The following is an 18269-nucleotide window of genomic DNA, read 5'->3' as shown; positions in this document are numbered from 1 at the left end:
CTTCAGAATTGATTCCTTGAGGACCTGCTCCATGATTTTTCCAGGGACTGAGGTGAGGCTGACTGGCCTGTAGTTCCGCAGATCCACTTCCTTCCCTTTTTAAAAGATGGGCACTACAGTAGCCTTTTTCGAGTCACTCGGGACCTCCCCCGTTTGCCATGAGTTTTCAAAGATAATGGCCAGTGGCTCTGCAATCACATCCGTCAACTCCTTTAGCACTCTCGGATGCGGCGCATCCGGCCCCATGGACTTCTGCTTGTTCAGTTTTTCTAAATAGTCCAGAACCACTTCTTTCTCTACAGAGGGCTGGTCACCTGCTCCCCATACCGTGCTGCCCAGTGCAGTAGTCTGGGAGCTGACTTTGTTTGTGACAAGAGAGGCAAAAAAATCATTGAGTACATTAGCTTTTTCCACATCCTCTGTCACTAGGTTACCTCTCTCATTCAGTAAGGGGCCCACACTTTCCTTGACTGTCTTCTTTTTGCTAACAGATCAGTAGATAACAGATTTCTTGATGGAATGGCTACTGTAAAGATAAGCTTGATGATCCATGGGGTTCTTGTATATAGCTGCCTATTGGGTTCTTTTTTTGAAATGGATTATGGTGTTGTCAGTAACCTAGTCCCAGATTTGGACCTTAGCGTCCAAAATATGGGGGTTAAAATGAAAACCTCCAAGCTTAGTTACCAGCTTGGACCTGGTACTGCTGCCACCACCCAAAAAATTAGAGAGTTTTGGGGCACTCTGGTCCCCCCAAAAACCTTCCCTAGGGACCCCAAGACCCAAATCCCTTGAGTCTCACAACAAAGGGAAATAAACCTTTTCCCTTCCCCCCCCTCCAGGTGTTCCTGGAGAGATACACAGAAGCAACCTCCATGAATCTAAACAGAGGGATTCCACCCTCCCCGTTCCCAGCCTGGAGAACACAATTACCAAGAGTCAATCTCTCTTCCCCCCTCACCCAGAGTGAATGCAAAGTCAGGCTAGTATATCTAACACACACAGGTTTCCCTCTGACTTCTTCCTCCCACCAATTCCCTGGTGAGTACAGACTCAATTTCTCTGAAGTCCCTCACTAAAGAAAAACTCCAACAGGTCTTAAAAGAAAGCTTTATATAAAAAAGAAAGAAAAATACATACAAATGGTCTCTCTGTATTAAGGTGACAAATACAGGGTCAATTGCTTAAAAGAAATATTGAATAAACAGCCTTATTCAAAAAGAATACAATTCAAAGCACTCCAGCAACTATAGACATGTAAATACAAAACAACAAACCATTTTGTACTCACAACTTGGAAACAGAAGATTAGAAAGCAGGAAATAGAAAAATCCTTCTCTAGCTGAGAGAGATTCAGCCAGAAAACAAAGAACTCAGACACAAACTTCCCTCCACCCAGAGTTGAAAAAAATCCTGTTTCCTGATTGGTCCTCTGGTCAGGTGCTTCAGGTTACTTTTTTTTCAGGTGAAAGAGACATTAACCCTTAGCTATCTGTTTATGACAGGTGTCCAGGAAGATGACAGTCAGGGAATGCTCTAGAGAGAATTTGATGGATGGGTGGTGGTTGTTGAAGTTGTGGTGGAAATCTATGAGGGAATTTAGGTCATCTGTCCAGAGGATGAAAATATCATCAATGTATCTCAGGTATACCATACAGTTCATATTGCATTTTAAAAAAATCCTTCCTTGAGGTGGCCCATGAAGAGGCTGGCATATTGGAGAACTATCCTGGTACTCTTTGCTGTTCCCATGTCTGAGCAAAGTGTTTGATGTTAAATGTAGAGTTATTGTAGGTGAGGATGAAATGGATGAGTTTGGTGATGTATTTGGGACTGATATCGGAGCGTTATCCATTGTCTTGTAGACATTTAATGTCATGTTGATGTATAGGAAGGTGACATCCATGGTGATCTGAGGGAGGTTGTTAACATTGAACTCACACAAATGATAAAAGACAAAAACACTCTATTACCTGTGTGTGACCACTTTTCACAGAGTTCACTCCATATATGACCTCTCAGTCCTTGTCCTCAAAGGAAACCTGCACAACACCTTCAAAAGATGTGCCTGGAAACTTATATTCATAACTCTGGTGGACACTAAAAATCATGGACTTAACAGTCACTGGTTTTATCATTACAACAATTTGTAACACACACCACTGCCTATTAACTCTCCGTCATCCTGCGACTGCAGAGGCGTTAAGTGCCCACTTCATTTATAAGTTGTCTCTTAGAACCTGCGAACCCTTTATGTTTAACAAACTGTCCCACCTTGTATTTAGCTGTGACACCCTGGATACTTTCTCCAGACCTCAGGAAGAGCTCTGTGAAGCTCAAAAACTTGTCCTCTCTGCCAGCAGAAGTTGGTCTAATAAAAAATATTGTCTCACGCACCGTGTCTCTCTCATACTTTTTTTGTGGCTATTGGCAAATTCTGGCTCTGCAACATTAGTATGGAATTATTGCAAAAATATGCTTGCTTATTTTCTTTCCATCTTTCTCTTTCACCATATTTCCAGTAATTTTTGTTTCTGGTTGGGCCATGTATACTCTGATGAAAATGTTTCATGTGGTATTTCATTGCTTCTGGCCAGAAGTGATGAATAATAAGGGGCAAAAAAAAGTTAACCGAACTGTTTGACCCTCAAAAAAATATAACAATTTTTGGTTAAAGTTTTTGTTGAAGAAGTTTCATTCTTATTTTGTCTTGCTTGACTCACCCACCATAAGTCATGGAGATTTTACTGAATTGAAAACTGCAATGATTTGGGATTCCTAAACTCTTTTTCTCCAACGTCACTATATTTGTTGGAAAACATTATAATGAGGGCCAGATACTTGAAAGGAATAGTTAGGGAAAAAAATCTGAATGGTTTTAAGCATGACTACCTAAGAGATTGACTTTCTCTTCATGGGATACCACCATAGATGCAATCAGCTGAAGTACTCACACTAACAACTTAATGGTTTGTAAGGGAGAAGGGCTGGTGGTAGGGCATTCACAATAAGAGGTTCTTTGATGCTAAATCTTGCTCTAATGCATGTTCTTATTTTTGCACAGTCTGGATTTCTGCAGAGCACTTCTTTTTTCCAGTCCACCTTTTTTGTGATGTTTTGGAGGGATCTTGTGTGGTTAGTGTTGGGAGTTATTATTAGAAGAACTATAGATAATTATTATTTTATCCTTGGTGGCTTATGCAAATAGTTCATTGTGTATTTAAAATCTGTTAAAGCATCTAGAGCCACTGGAATAGGCACTTTATAGATATCAAAATAAATATTTTTAAAAATAGATTTAAAAAATTGGCTCCATCTGCTTTCCAATCAAAATATATAGCACATTATAAGAATGAATTTTAAAGTGTTTGGCATGCTGTCCCTGAAACTGTTCTGTGCACGGAATTCCCAGTGAGGGAACTGGCAGCAGCATCTGATCCCATAGATTTTGCCTAAATTCTGAAAGATGTTCAGTTACTACTTTTGTATATTATGATTAAGGATATCAATCTGGAAAATTAATGCATATTTTCAACATATCAGAGATGGAGTAAATACATGTATTTCCTTGTGGCAGAATACTGAATGACAAAAATATAGCCTGTAAAATATCAGACACTGCTATACATTTATTTATTTACTATTTTTGCAGATCTGAAATATTTGTACAAATACATTCATAGGAATATTTCTGCCTCTCAGAAATATCAGTGGCACTCGTGAGGTGGCCAGATGTTATTTTGAAACATGTTTACCTGCATGAAAGTCCGCAGATATCCAGGAGATCTCAAAAGCTTATCCCAAAGTGAGCAAAAAGACCCCATGCAGCAGTTGCCAGCATGAGTGCAGGGAAGCACATTGCAGGACAACTCGATAGGGGCTCTCCCCACCACCTCCAATATTAAATTTAATTATTGTTGACTGAAGAAAACTAGAAAAATACACAGTACATGGCATTTTCTAGCTTTTCAGTCCCTTTCATGGTGTGATCAACACAAGTGACAGCGATAGTCTCACAGCAGAAAAGTAACATATTTCAAATTAATCATTTCATTGTGTGTGAACAAAATTCCCAGAAAGACAAATTCCAAAACCTCTGCTTTAACCTATGTCCTACTCCTGGGAGAATTCTGTGCCACTGCACATGTACAGAAATTATATCCCCCACAGATTTTTTTTATGTCCCTCCAGAAAAATGACTTTCTGATGGGGAAGCAAAGGGAAGCCAGAAGAGCAGTCATGTGACCCTCCCCAGCAGTATGTTCTGGGTTCTCGCGGCAGCCGGTAGAGAGGTAAATTGCTGTGGAGTGGGGGACAAGACTGGGGAAGACCTGGCTGGTGGCTCCTACGCTGTGCCAGGCTCAGTTGCTAGTCCTGTCTGGGCTGGGGAGGACAAGACTCCCCCTTCCCCTGCACAGCATTCAGGGCTACATCAGACCCACCCCTAGATTTCTCCCCCAGCTGCAGGAAGCTCTGAAAAGTCCCCCTTCTACCTGTGCCCATCGCTCCTCAGCTGCAGGGGCAGGGATCCCTGTAAAGGGAGCTGCTCCCCCCTCATATCCAAACCCTCCTGCCAAGCCTCACACTCAGAGCCCCAATGAGCCTCACTCCCCCTGCACCTGGATAACCCGACAAGACACCCACACTTAGATATCCACTCCACCAAGCCCCAACCAGATGCACCTGGATCCCCAGCATCTGGAACCCCCCTCTGAGCCCCCCAAACCTAGACTCCCCCGGCTGCGCTCTATCCCCCCCAAACCCAGGCCCCCTCTGCTTAGCCCCAACAACCTTCACTTGGACCCCCCTGCAGACTCCCACTACTGTTGCGCCCAGAACCCCCTAACAATCCCCCATGCATCCAGATCCTTCACTGAGCCGCCCACACCCAGATTGCCCCACACATAACCCTCTCAACCCATATCTGGTACAGAGGAGAAGGGCCCTGAGGTGTTTCTGGGCAGTTCCAGTCCTTGCACTGTGTCAGGGTTGTGTGCATCCTCACCGCTGAGTCTGTGTCCCAGGGAGGGGGGAGGCGCTGCACATGATCTCCCACCTTTGGGCAGCCAGTGGCCAGTGCTCCCCAATACCACACTGAAGCCTCCACATTTATTTGACAATAAAATGTGCAGAATTTTAAAATATTGTGCACAGAATGCCCTCAGGAGTAACCATGTGCGTCCCAATTATCCACAAAGATAAATGAAGTATCTTTACTCAAACCACAATTCTTAATTGCGTGAGCATTTTAAGCCTCATGGTGTGAACTCATGAAATGCAACTTGATACGTGTGATGGTGCTTAATTCTAAATGTGTTCTCATGCATAAGAGATGTCCAACAAATGGTGAGAATAAGGACTGTTTTTGTTTAAAGCACTAACAATTACTTCTGTAATCAACCACCTTCATTTTGAAGTATTTTAGATATCCAGTACTTTTTGTAGACCCTATTAGATTCTTCCTTAAATCATTATCTTAAGTCAACCAGACAATAAATCCATTAACATACAACAGGGCTTTTAGATTTATCCAGTCTCCTTCCTTGTTGTCACTGGTTGGTAAGTCATAAACAAAGTGCACCCACCTCATTTTCCAAAATAGCTTTGAAATTTGAAGATTTACTAAACATAGAATGATAGTCTATTTAAATCTTCAGTAATTTTACCATACTACCCAAGAACCATAAATCACTAGTGACATTGGCTAACAAGGGTTTAAGAGTTGAAACATGGAGTGTAATAAATTTCCAGACAGTTAAAAATCACTATAATTTTATTCTAATGTATTATAGATTGCCTGTAATGTCATCCTAGCCGGGGTGACCCATTTCTAATTTTGAACAGCTGTTCAGCTCGGGAGTTAGTTAATGATTAAATATAAATTGCCTGATTTATTAGTCTGAACGGTTGAGCTTCCAGGTCAATGCTATATAGACAAAATCATCAGTCTTGATGCTTTTCAGAAGTTAACTGTCTCCTGTTCCAGTCAAAAAGAATTTATTTTCAGACGAAAAGATGACATTTTGAATGAATCCTTTAAAATATTTTTCTTATCTTACACAATACTACCACTAAAGAAAACTCTGTCTTTGTAAATAGTTTTCTTCACATTTGAAATAAACCCTTAAAACCAAGTCTTAGTGATTACTACTGGGCATAGACCCATTGAGAACTCAGTGGGATTACACATGGTAGTAAATTCTTGCAACATCTGGCTAATGTTGAGAATTTTGAAGTTTGTCTTGCTCCAACTAAAACTGTTCATTCCCAGCTAATAACAAAATACACCAGTGATTTCACTGTGCTGTAACAAACAAACAGAATCATTTTTCTCTTCTTTAAACATCTGACAACATGCAAGTTGAAATTAACTAGATGACAAAAACTGGTTTGTTTTAATCACATCAGATGGTTTCAGTAAATTAAACTCTCATTCTGCTTTTCAAACTGACATAATCTCCTTGATTGCAGTCTTCACAGCCTGACTGCAGAAATCCAGTGTTTTGTAACCTTGTTGGTCCCAGGATACTAGAGAGACAAGGTGCATCAGGTAATATCTTTTATTGGACCAACTTCTATTGGTAAAAGAAACATGCTTCCAAGCTTACACAGAGCTCTTCTTCAGGTTACCTTGAAAGCTTGTCTCCCTCACCAATAGAAGTTGGTCCCATAAAATATATTACCTTACCCACCTTGTCTGCAGAAATGGAGGCATTCCTTGGAAAAGAAGTGAGTTGTGTTTTTGCAGAATACATAAACAAGGACTTTATGAAATCTAACTGAATTAGGACTGTCAAGTGATTAAAAAAATTAATTGCGATTAAATGTGACTAAAAAAGTTAATCACGATTAATCGTGTGATTAATCACACTGTTAAACAATAATAGAATACCATTTATTTAAAATAATTGGATGTTTTCTACATTTTAAAATATATTGATTTCAATTACAACACAGAACACAAAGTGTACAGTGCTCACTTGATATTTATTTTTGATTACAAAGTATTTGCACTGTAAAAAAAAAAGACAGTATTTTTCAATTCACCTAATACAAGTACCGCAGTGCAATTTCTTTATAATGAACGTTGAACTTACAAATGTAGAATTATGTACCAAAAACCCTGCACTTAAAAATAAAACAATGTCAAATTTTAGAGCCAGCAAGTCCACTCAGTCATACTTCTCGTTCAGCCAATCACTCAGACAAGCAAGTTTGTTCACATTTGCAGGAGATAATGCTGCCTGCTTCTTGTTTACAATGTCACCTGAAAGTGAGAACAGGCATTCTCATGGCACGGTTGGAGTCGGCATCGCAAGATATTTACGTGCCAGATGTGCTAAAGATTCATGTGTCCCTTCATGCTTCAACTACGAATCCAGGGGACATGCCTCCATGCTGATGATGGGTTCTGCTCAATAACTATCTAAAGCAGTGTGGACCAACGCATGTTCACTTTCATCATCTGAATCAGATGCCACCAGCAGAAGGTTGATTTTCTTTTTTGGTGGTTTGGGTTCTGTACTTTCTGCATCGGAGTGTTCCTCTTTTAAGACATCTGAAAACATTCTCCACACCTCATCTCTCTCAGATTTTGGAAGGCACTTCAGATTCTTAAACCTTGGGTTGAGTGCTGTAGCTATCTCATATTGGTACCTTCTTTGCGTTTTGTCAGATCTGCAGTGAAAGTGTTCTTAAAATGAACAACAACATGGGCTGGGTCATCATCCGAGACTACTATAACATGAAATATACGGCAGAATGCAGGTAAAAACAGCAGGGGACATACAGTTCTCCCCTCAAGGAGTTCAGTCATGAATTTAATTCATGCTTTTTTTTTTTTTTTAACAAGCGTCATCAGCATGGAAGCATGCCCTCTGGAATGGTGGCTGAAACATGAAGGGGCATATGAATGTTTAGCATATCTTGCATGTAAATACCTTGCAATGCTGGCTACAAAAGTGCTATGTGTATGTCTGTTCTCACTTTCAGGTGACGTTGTAAATAAGATGTGGGCAGCATTATCTCCTGTAAATGTAAACAAACAAAGTGTTTGTCTTAGTCATTGCCTGAACAAGAAGTAGGACTGAGTGGACTTGCAGGCTCTAAAATTTTACATTGTTTTACTTTTGAGTGCAGTTATGTAACAAAATAAATCTACATTTGTAAATTGCACTTTCATGACAAAGACATTGCACTACAATACTTGTATGAGGTGAATTGAAAAATACTATTTCTTTTGTTAATCATTCTTGTAGTGCAAATATTTGTAATAAAAATAATATACACTTTGATTTCAATTACAACACAGAATACAATATATATGAAAATGTAGAAAAACATCCAAAATATTTAATAAATTTCAATTGGTATTCTATTGTTTAACAGTGCGATTAAAACTGCGATTAATCACGATTAATTTTTTTTGAGTTAATCGCGTAAGTTAACTGCGATTAAATCGAAAGCCCTAAACTGAACTTTACTTAATTTTTAAAAATCCTTTTAGATTTAGAAGAGCATAGGAATATAAGTAGTATAGCCATCTTCCATGTATTTATTATGTTCTTATTGTTAATACCAATTTACCAAGGAAGGATGTGTAATAAATCCCACATATTGTGTCAAGGCAGCATTATCTGTGTGAGTAATTAGGGAAGCCATATAACAGCACTATGTCTTACTTGAATGGCTATATAGAAATTGACCATTAAACAGGTGTCTGTTTCGCTATGATGATATTTGTCTACACATAAAGATAATGGCTACACTGAAATTTAGACTATGTTCTTTAATAAAAATGCATTTAGTTCCTATTAAATATGAATAGCTTTGCAACAGCAATATAAAAAAAATCCAGCTAGTGTATTCTACTTAGTTACAGACTAAGTGCTATGTGGGCGGATGCAATATGACTCAATCCTGACCTAGAGGATTGTTCAGTCTCTCTGCTCATTAACCAGAGGCTGCCCATGCTGTCACAATGTGTTCGCAGTTGTGTACAAACGTGGTGACTTAGTTATGGAGACTTTTCTCTGGGGGCCACGTAGTGAGGGGCATGTGATTTTAAAAAAAAACGCATGACACCTCTGATAGTATTCTCAGATTTTGGTCGCCTCTTAACCTAATAGGTAAGGTAAGGTATGTTTGCTTGCTTGTTTTTTACTGAATTGATTTAACTCATCTGTCACCTGGGAATTTAATACTTACGCTCCAGAATTTTTTAATGTAATTAAAATAGTTTAAAATATTTGGAATATTTTAATTATTAATTTTGGAAACACCATTAAGAAAAAAATCTACTTGCCTGAAGTCCCTTGACAAGTCTGTTAGCCAGCTCAATTGTTTTGTTGGTTCGATTCACATCTTCTTGACATTGGACTTTTTTTGTTATTGCTTTTTCAAATGAAGCCGTGAGTCTGCATAGATTGCTATCCAGCTCCTGCACAACAGAGTCAGATATAGGTTTTGTAACCTCAGCCATTTTTTCTGTACTTTGGTAATATTTTACATGTATATAATGACATTCATTCTGAAGGATGTGAAGTCTTTAAAGCAGGAACTGTGTTTTCCTATATGCCTATGGAGCTCCTGGCAGATTTTGTGTGCTGTGTGCGCATGCACACACACACACATTCCAGAGGGTTTTATTAAGCATATATTGGCAGACATAGTGGAGATCACTAGGTAAGTGAAGAGTGCACTGCACCATAGTGATAGGTGGGGTAAATCTGAAGTTACTTTGTTTTAAAAGGAGTCAGGTTTCTGCTTTAATATGAGGAGGATGAGTATTATGGTAAGGCACCAAGACTGGGACCTCATTGTACTAGACACAGTACAAACACATAGCAAGAAATAATCCCTGCTCCAAAGATCTTACAATCTAAACAGACAGCAAAAAGATGAGGGAAAGGAATTGAAATCATCTCCATTTTACAGAAGGACATCAGGGCACAGGGACATCAAGTGACTTGCCCCCTGTCACACAGGAAGTCTGTAGTGGATGCGGGAAGGGAATGCAGATCTCATGTCCAGTCCAGTGCTTTAATCAAAAGACCATCGTGATTCTTCCTCTCTGCTCATTATTATACATGAGAACCCTAGGTCTCTTCTAATTTGGAAGATTCTATGGTTATCTGAAGAACTAGTAGTATCACAAGAGACTGAAAGGTGAGCAAATGAGAGGGGAAAGGATTTTTAGACAAGAATGTTCAAAACTATTTTTATTCATTCCTCTTTAACTGAAACGTCCGAGAAACACTTGGAGAATTTTGTATTTAATTATTATTATTAAAGATTCATCAGCCCAACTCTTCCACTAAAGCTTAAGAAATCTCTCAATAATCCTTGAAAGTTTCCAACAAGTCCAAAAAGCTAGGGAAGACCTGACATTTCCCCTACTTCTACAACCAAAAATTAAAAGCCACCTTCTGTTTATGACTAAGGCCGTGAGTCTTTCACAGAGGTCACAGATTCCGTCACTTTCCGGGACCTCCGTGACTTCTGCAGCGGCTAGGGTGACCCCGGGGCCAGACACACCGGCTGCTGCTTGGACAGCCCCAGGCAGCTGGTCCCGGGAGCTGCCGTGGAGCAGCGGGTTGGGAGCAGCAGCGGTGCCCCCAGGCTGCCTCTCCTTGGAGGAGATGCAGCAACGGTACCCCAGGCTGTCCCCGCCCAGAGGAGCAACGGCGGCGGCAGGGCCCTGGGCCACCTCCCCCCATCCCCACCCAGGAGCAGCAGCGATGGCCAGAGCATCCCCCTCCCTCACAGAACAGAAGCATCTGCTGGAGCACCCTCCCTCCCACAGCACCTAAGATTTAGTTTGGGGTATTTTTAGTAAAAGTCAGGGAAGGGTCACTGGCCGTGACTTTGTTTATTGCCCGCGACCTGTCCATGACTTTTACTAAAAATACTCATGACTAAATCGTAGCCTTATTTATGACAAAGAATCAAAAAAAGGACACAAACATTCTTCTCCCTTCACAGGTCACCTTTAACAATCATTAATAGAAGGTTGGGGAAAAAAATCCAATGTATTTATCATAGAGTTAGTTTCTCCATCTCCCAGGCATCCTCTCCCCTATACTTCCAAAGGGAAATTAATACTTGCTACGATGGCAAAAAAATAAAAAGATAAATGAGTGAAGAAACATGAAAGAAAGACGGCACCAAAGTCAGATGCTTGAGTGGCAGACATGTCATGTAAGAGTTAACAAAAAAGGTAACCAGCTTGGAGAGTCATTTTTGCACATGAACATCCAGGTGAGGCATTACAAGAACACAGTAAAAAAGACTTTTGAAAGAAAGCAGTTGCAGAGAGGTCTTCTGAAGCCATTTTGCTGTCCCAAAGCGGTTTCAGAAACTGCTTAGCTAACTTCTGCTTTGCACAAAAATATCTCCATCTCAGAGGTACTAGAAGAAGAGCTGCCAAGAATCCAAGAGGACACAGTTCCACAACAGAATGACTTCCCGGGAAGAAAAGTTTTAGACTATAATTACCAAGATCCGTAGTTTGGATAGGCAAATCCACAGGAGCGAAAACAGACAATCAGGAAAATTTCAAAGAATTCAAGCAGTATAATGAGAACAATAAAATGTTGGAAAGAAGGGAACAGCTGGAATGCCAGGTTAGATCCTGATATGTAAGGGCGATTTGTATTGACTGCCTCATTACCCACAAGATTTCTATTTTGTTTATGGAGGTGTTTATGACGATGATGATGATTTTAGGCCTGGAAGTTAAAGATGACCCCTTTTGTGTGGCAAAATCCTCTGAGGGCTTCCAAAGGGATACTTGAGAAAGCTGGAATGTTAACTGTGATCCTATCAGATTTAATAGACTAACATACAAAGAAGAGTCTAACATACAAAGCTAAAAACATTTTTGTTTCATGATTGTAAAGAATGATGGAGATATCTGTATTATCTTTTATGAATACCATATGTATCTCAATGGGCTATAATTTTTTCCCCTACTGTTACTTACGCCTTCTTGTCAGCTGTTGGAAATGGGCCATCCTGAGTATCACTACAAAAGTTTTTTTTTCTCCTGATGATAAAAGCACACCTTAATTGATTACTTTCATTATAGTTAGTACGGCAACACTCATTTTTTCATGTCCTCTGTGTATATATATCTTCCTACTGTATTTTCCACTCCATGCATCCGATGAAGTGGGTTTTAGCCCATGAAAACTTAAGCTCAAATAATTGTTAGTATCTAAGGTGCCACAAGTACGCCTTGTTCTTTTTGGTGATACAGACTAACATGGCTGCTGCTCTGAAATATGTATCTCAGTTTAGCTGCTTGATATTATCCTGCCTGACTGCATACAGTCCAATCAAAGGAGACTGTTAGGGGGGAACAAACAGGAAGCAAAACAATGACAAAGATAAGGTGCCACCAGTTAGAATACAAAGGGTTCTCATGGAAACAATGCAGGAGCTATTTATTGGGGAATGCCCACCTGCCTGGTTCCAATCAGACCAGATAAATTTTTCCCAAGCCCAGGATTAAAGTGGCACTAAACCATTAAAGACACAATGGCCCAAGGAGGCAACACCGTGTTAAAGTGCTTCAACACAACACAAAGAGTGGAGACTATCTAGAAAAGACATTAAAATGTTTCAATTAGTTAAATTTTCAACTATTATATTATGACATCAGTAGCAGCATCGCATAATATGACATATCATGAAGGAATATAAAAAGAAAAAAGACATGAAATATAAAATTCCAATAATTTTCCAAAACAATTTTTCCAAAATAAATGGTTTTCAGAATGTTCATTTCATGGGAAATTTCAAGAATGTGTGTTTTCATTCTGACATGGAATGAAAACAAAACTTTGAAATGTCAAAATTTCCCACATAACAGAAATTCCATGTCTTAACCAGCTCTAGTGAGGAGTTGCCACTGAGACACAGAGAATGCTGCATGGGCTTTCTCCCCCAAACCTGGAAAGGGGTTCTGGGCTGAAAAGAATTTACTCAAAACTTGCAAGGAAATAAAAAAATAGTTTAGGTATAGCACGAGCATATAGGCCTTCTGTAGTTTTATCCCTTTGTGCTCTGCTTGTTATATACCTTTGGGTGAATAAATAATGCTTTGTTTGGAACAGTGGTTTTCAACCTTTTTTCATTTGCGGACCCATTACAAATTTTGAATGGAGGTACAGATCCCTTTGGAAATCTTAGACATAGTCTGTTGATTCTCAAGGTTTTGCAGACCACAGGTTGAAAACCTCTGGCTTAGAAGAAGTTCTTGAGTCAGCTGCTGGTTTTAAATCAGCTTTTTAATCAGCTGCTGGTTACAGGCTCCTGGAGGAAGATGGATTACAGTGCCAAACACAGCTGGGTCTGTCCTGTTATCACAGTTGGTAAACAGAGGAGCTGCAGCCCAGAGATCCACTCTTAGGGTATGTCTACACTACGGGATTGTTCCGATTTTACAGAAACCGGTTTTGTAAAACAGATTGTATAAAGTCGAGTGCATGCAGCCACACTAAGCACATTAATTCGGCGGTGTGCGTCCATGTACCGAGGCTAGCGTCGATTTCCAGAGCGTTGCACTGTGGGTAGCTATCCTGTAGCTATCCCATAGTTCCCGCAGTCTGTCCCGCCCATTGGAATTCTGGGTTGAGATCCCAATGCAAAAACGGTGTCGCGGGTGATTCTGGGTAAATGTTGTCAGTCATTCTTTCCTCTGGGAAAGCAACGGCAGACAATCATTTCGCACCCTTCTCCCCTGGATTGCCCTGGCAGAGGCCATAGCATGGCAACCATGGAGCCCGTTTTGCCTTTTGTCACTGTCACCATATGTGTACTGGATGCTGCTGACAGACGCGGTACTGCAGTGCTACAGAGCACTACCTTTGCCTTTGCAAGGTAGCAGAGATGGTTACCATCCCTATTGCACCATCTGCCATGCCATTGTAAATTGGCGACAAGATGACGGTTATCAGTCGTTCTGTACCGTCTGCGGCTGTCATCGGTGCTCCTGGCTGGCCTTGCTGAGGTTGGCCGGGGCATGGACAAAAATGGGAATGGCTCCCCGGGTCATTCCCTTCTTTATGTTTTGTCTAAAAATAGAGTCAGTCCTGCCTAGGATATGGGGCAACCATACTAGAGAACCAGAGAGCACAGCCGCTCAGTGTCAGAGCCCCAGATATCCCGCAGAAATGATGAGCTGCATGCCATTCTAGAGGGTGCCCCTGCAACAACCCCACCCATTGCTTCCCTCCTCCCCTAACCCTCCTGGGCTTCCGTGGCAGTGTCCCCCCATTTGAGTGATGAAATAATAAAGAATGCAGGAATAAGAAACACTGACTTTTTAGTGAGATAAAATGAGGGGGAGGAAGCCTCCAGCTGCTATGCTAGTCCAGGCAGGACATTAAAGGGTGGCGAGGAAGAGGAGCCCAGCCTCCTGCTGCTATGATAGTCCAGGCAGTACAGAATCTTTTCTTTAGACATGAAAATGGGGGGCTGATGGAGCTCAGCCTCCAGTTGCTATGATGCAGAATGGCTGGTAACCGTCTTCACCATATGCCGGGGATGACCGGGAGTCATTCCCCTTTTTACCCAGGCCCCCCGGCCAACCTCACCGAGGCCAGCCAGGAGCACTCACGGGCTGATGATGACGGATAGCAGTCATATTGTACCGTCTGCCATCGGGAAGGGGATGCTGGTGTTCAGCGCTGCAGCACCCCGTCTACCAGCAGCATGCAGTAGACATAGGGTGACATTGAAAAAAGGCGAGAAACGTTTCTTTTTTTCCTTTTCTTTCGGGTGGGGGGAAAGGTGTAAATTGACGACATATATCCTGAAACACCCGGGAAAATGTTTTTGACCCTTCAGGCATTGGGAGCTCAGCCAAGAATGCAAATACTTTTCGGATACTGCGGGGACTGTGGGATAGCTGGAGTCCTCAGTACCCACTCCCTCCCTCTATGAGCATCCATTTGATTCTTTGGCTTTCCATTACACTCGTCACACAGCACTGTGGGTGTGGCCTCTGTCTATCATAGCCTGGAGATTTTTTCAAATGCTTTGTCATTTCGTCTTCTGTAACGGAGCTCTGATAGAACAGATTTGTCTCCCCATACAGCAATCAGATCCAGTATCTCCCATATGGTCCATGCTGGAGCTCTTTTTGGATTTGGGACTGCATCGCCACCCGTGCTCATCAGAGCTCCACACTGGGCAAACAGGAAATGAAATTCAAAAGTTCGCGGAGCTTTTCCGGTCTACCTGGCCAGTGCATCCGAGTTCAGATTGCTTTCCAGAGCGGTCACAATGGTGCACTGTGGGATACCGCCCGGAGGCCAATACCATCGATTTGCGGCGACACTAACCCTAATCTGACATGGCAATACTGATTTCAGGGCTACTCCTCTCATCGGGGAGGAATACAGAAACCAGTTTAAAGAGCCCTTTATAGCGATATAAAGGGCCTCATTGTGTGGACGAGTGCAGGGTTAAGTCGGTTTAACATTGCTAAATTCGGTTTAAACACGTAGTGTAGACCAGGCCTTAGAGTGGTAGGACTGTGTGGTTCTACCCAGAAAGGGGTGAAGGTAGTGAAACTTGTCACCAAAGAGGTGCACTTGACAGGAACTAAAAAGGGGTCTAAAGCAGAGCTCATCCCATAACCACCATACTGCGAGGATCTGGGGAGTGAGAATCTAGGTCTGTGGGTCCATGAGCAATTGCCATATCCATGCTGCCACCCAACAGCTCTGGCAGAGCAATGACTGATGGGCTGTGAGCCTTGTGAGGCCAAGCACCACTGGATGTCCTTCCCAGAGAGGCCCTGGCGAGAGGAGCCTACCACATTCCCTTATTGGCCCAGGTACACTATTTAAAACATCTGGAGGCTGTCTCTGCATCACGGCAGACCACTGACCTGCTGTGTAGATACACCCGGCCTTGTTACAGTTCTATCTCAATGTTGCTCCTGCCTTCCCTGACTCCAGGTAACCCAATTCTGGCTCTTGGTTTGTGTATCCTGACTCTCACCACTATGCTTGGCTGCTCCTGTCCCATTCCTGACAGATTTTGACCAAAGCCCATTTACAGAGGCCAGCAACTGGGAATTTAGCATCATAAAGACAGAACACAGTCAGGAGTTTCCTTTATTTTTTATTTCTGGAGAAGTGCCAATTACAGTATTGCCAACCTCAAAAATTAAAAATCATGAGATTTTCCCCAAACATTCATGCGATTTAAAAACAACAACATTATACTGTGTTTTATTTTGGGTCTGTCTTTTGAACTCCCCCTGCCCATCTCTAGTGTGTGTGAGACAGTCAGTTAGTGTTTTCCACTCTCCCACATTTATTGGGTAAGGAGATTTTTCACCTCCACATTTGCCCATCCCCATCCCTGCAACTAATTCTGCCCCTCAACCTCCAAATCAATCCTGTCCCCACATCAGTTCAGCTTCCCTGACAGCCCCCACTATACATCAGTTCAGCACCCACCCTCCATCTATTCAGCTCCCCAGCCTTCCAGAATGGTGGGGAGCAGGTCTAGGGTTCTTCACCCCTTCTCCTCCTTCCCAGGCCAGGGGACGCAGAAGCAACAGTGCCACCCTGTCCCTGTTGCTCACAGAAGGAGAGAAAAAGAGGAGATGGAGCCATCTTGAACCACTGGATTCTGTAGCTCCCTCCTGTTCCCTCCCTTCCATCCTATGAGTATAGATTCAGATTGCAGAGGGGAGGGGAAGGGGGAGAGAGCTCTCTTCCTGCAGCACCTGGGATTGGCTGCCTGCACCATTTACCCACCAGCTGGGGCTAAGCAACCAATCAGAGGGGATTTGCTGCCTGGCAGGGCTCAAATTGGTTAGAAGACTGGAACTTCTCACATTATTGAGAGACCGGACTCCAGCCCCCGCTAAAATCCTGTCACTCGTGAAAAATCACAAGAGTTGGCAATATTTCAATTATACATAAAGGAAAACCCTATATTTTCTTGAACAGAAATCATCAAAGAGTGAAAGCAGTGCCTGTCTCATGGGGAAAGTACTGATGAATCTGGCTAGTGATCTTCCTCTAAGAACAATCTATCTCAATTTTTTGCTTCTATGGCATTTTCTGATCGGGATGCATTTTTAGCTTCATGACCTTCAACATACCTAAAGTAAACTGTTGTTATAATATAATACACTTCTTGTCAGCTACACCAATGTCTGTATAACTGTAGTTATACAGAGCTTTTCATCCTAAACCACTTTAAATTCTATGGGATGGTGCACACTCATTTTTAAACACTTATTACTGAGCAAAGCATGTTCTACTACGAATGCTGCCCTGGAATCTCTGTTAGACCACTAATGGCAGCAAGCACTTGCACTCAGTAGTAAATGCCAGCTGGATTAGGTCCTTAGATTGTAATCTCTTTAAGATAAGAAATGTATTTTACACCATTATAAAGTGATGGATAAATTTGTGGCATTATGCAAACAATTTTAAATATAAATAATAAAAACAACATCTCCCATGCAAATATCAACCTAGCTCGACCCTGCCTAGTCTGAGATCTAATATCGACCGTATAATCTCTGTGTGTGCGTGTGTGTATAAACAATTTACACAAGGATTTTTAGCATATGGTCTTACTGTGGTGCTTCTGGTATAGTATGCTCCCAACACTATTGAAGTAATGGACTACAACATCTTTACAGTAGGGTTGCTGAGTTCTGCTGGGTCAAATATTTATCTGTTAATTTTTTTTTAAAATTGAATTGTTTTCTATTTATTGTATTTCCTAATATGGGCCCTGATTCCCCAATACATTTACTTCAGAGTATAGTACCTAGTATCATAAGTGGCCCCATTACAAATATTGGGAACCGTCACTGAAGTAAGTGTGTGCAGGCTTGGGCATGTCCATGTAAACCCAGCCTTAAAGGTTTTACACTCAGATGAAACCTGTGTGCTCAGTTTTTCTTTTAGTAATTTTAACCGGTGTTAAAACACAACAAATATTTAAACAATGTACAGCATTTGCACCAGTGGGTATATCTATCATTTAAAAAAACCCCACAATAAATCACTATGATATTGTTTGCACTTGACAAGGATTTTAATTTGTCATTTTACAATATATTTTTGAAGGCATTAAAAGTGAAAGGTGAAGCTCATAGCGTCACCTAAGCTGACTATATATTATTGATTAATGACTAACGGCTGCAATGATTATTAATCATTATAGAAAACTGCTATCTACAAAAACTTCTATTTGAAAAATATTTACAAGTTTCTCTGCTGGCC

At 41.4% G+C, this 18269-nt stretch overlaps 1 protein-coding gene across 3 annotated transcripts in view; it reads right to left on the bottom strand.

The window, feature by feature from the left end:
* The window catches only part of DNAH11 (dynein axonemal heavy chain 11), a 299093-nt gene that overhangs the window by 69372 nt on the left and 211452 nt on the right, over positions 1–18269 (bottom strand). For 2 of the 3 annotated variants that reach the window (XM_050938578.1, XM_050938579.1), the window contains exon 1: positions 3756–3829. In XM_050938578.1, coding sequence (XP_050794535.1) covers positions 3756–3824 — 69 coding nt within the window. In that variant the 5' untranslated portion in view covers positions 3825–3829. Of the gene's footprint in view, positions 1–3755; positions 3830–9304; positions 9440–18269 lie in introns of those variants that run through there. The other variant, XM_050938580.1, reaches the window with a different exon arrangement.

This window comes from Gopherus flavomarginatus, chromosome 2 (genome assembly GCF_025201925.1).
Source record: "Gopherus flavomarginatus isolate rGopFla2 chromosome 2, rGopFla2.mat.asm, whole genome shotgun sequence".
In the NCBI taxonomy this organism is placed as follows: domain Eukaryota; kingdom Metazoa; phylum Chordata; order Testudines; family Testudinidae; genus Gopherus; species Gopherus flavomarginatus.
The sequence above is the reverse complement of the archived record's forward strand: the minus strand, read 5'-3'. Positions and strand labels throughout refer to the sequence as shown.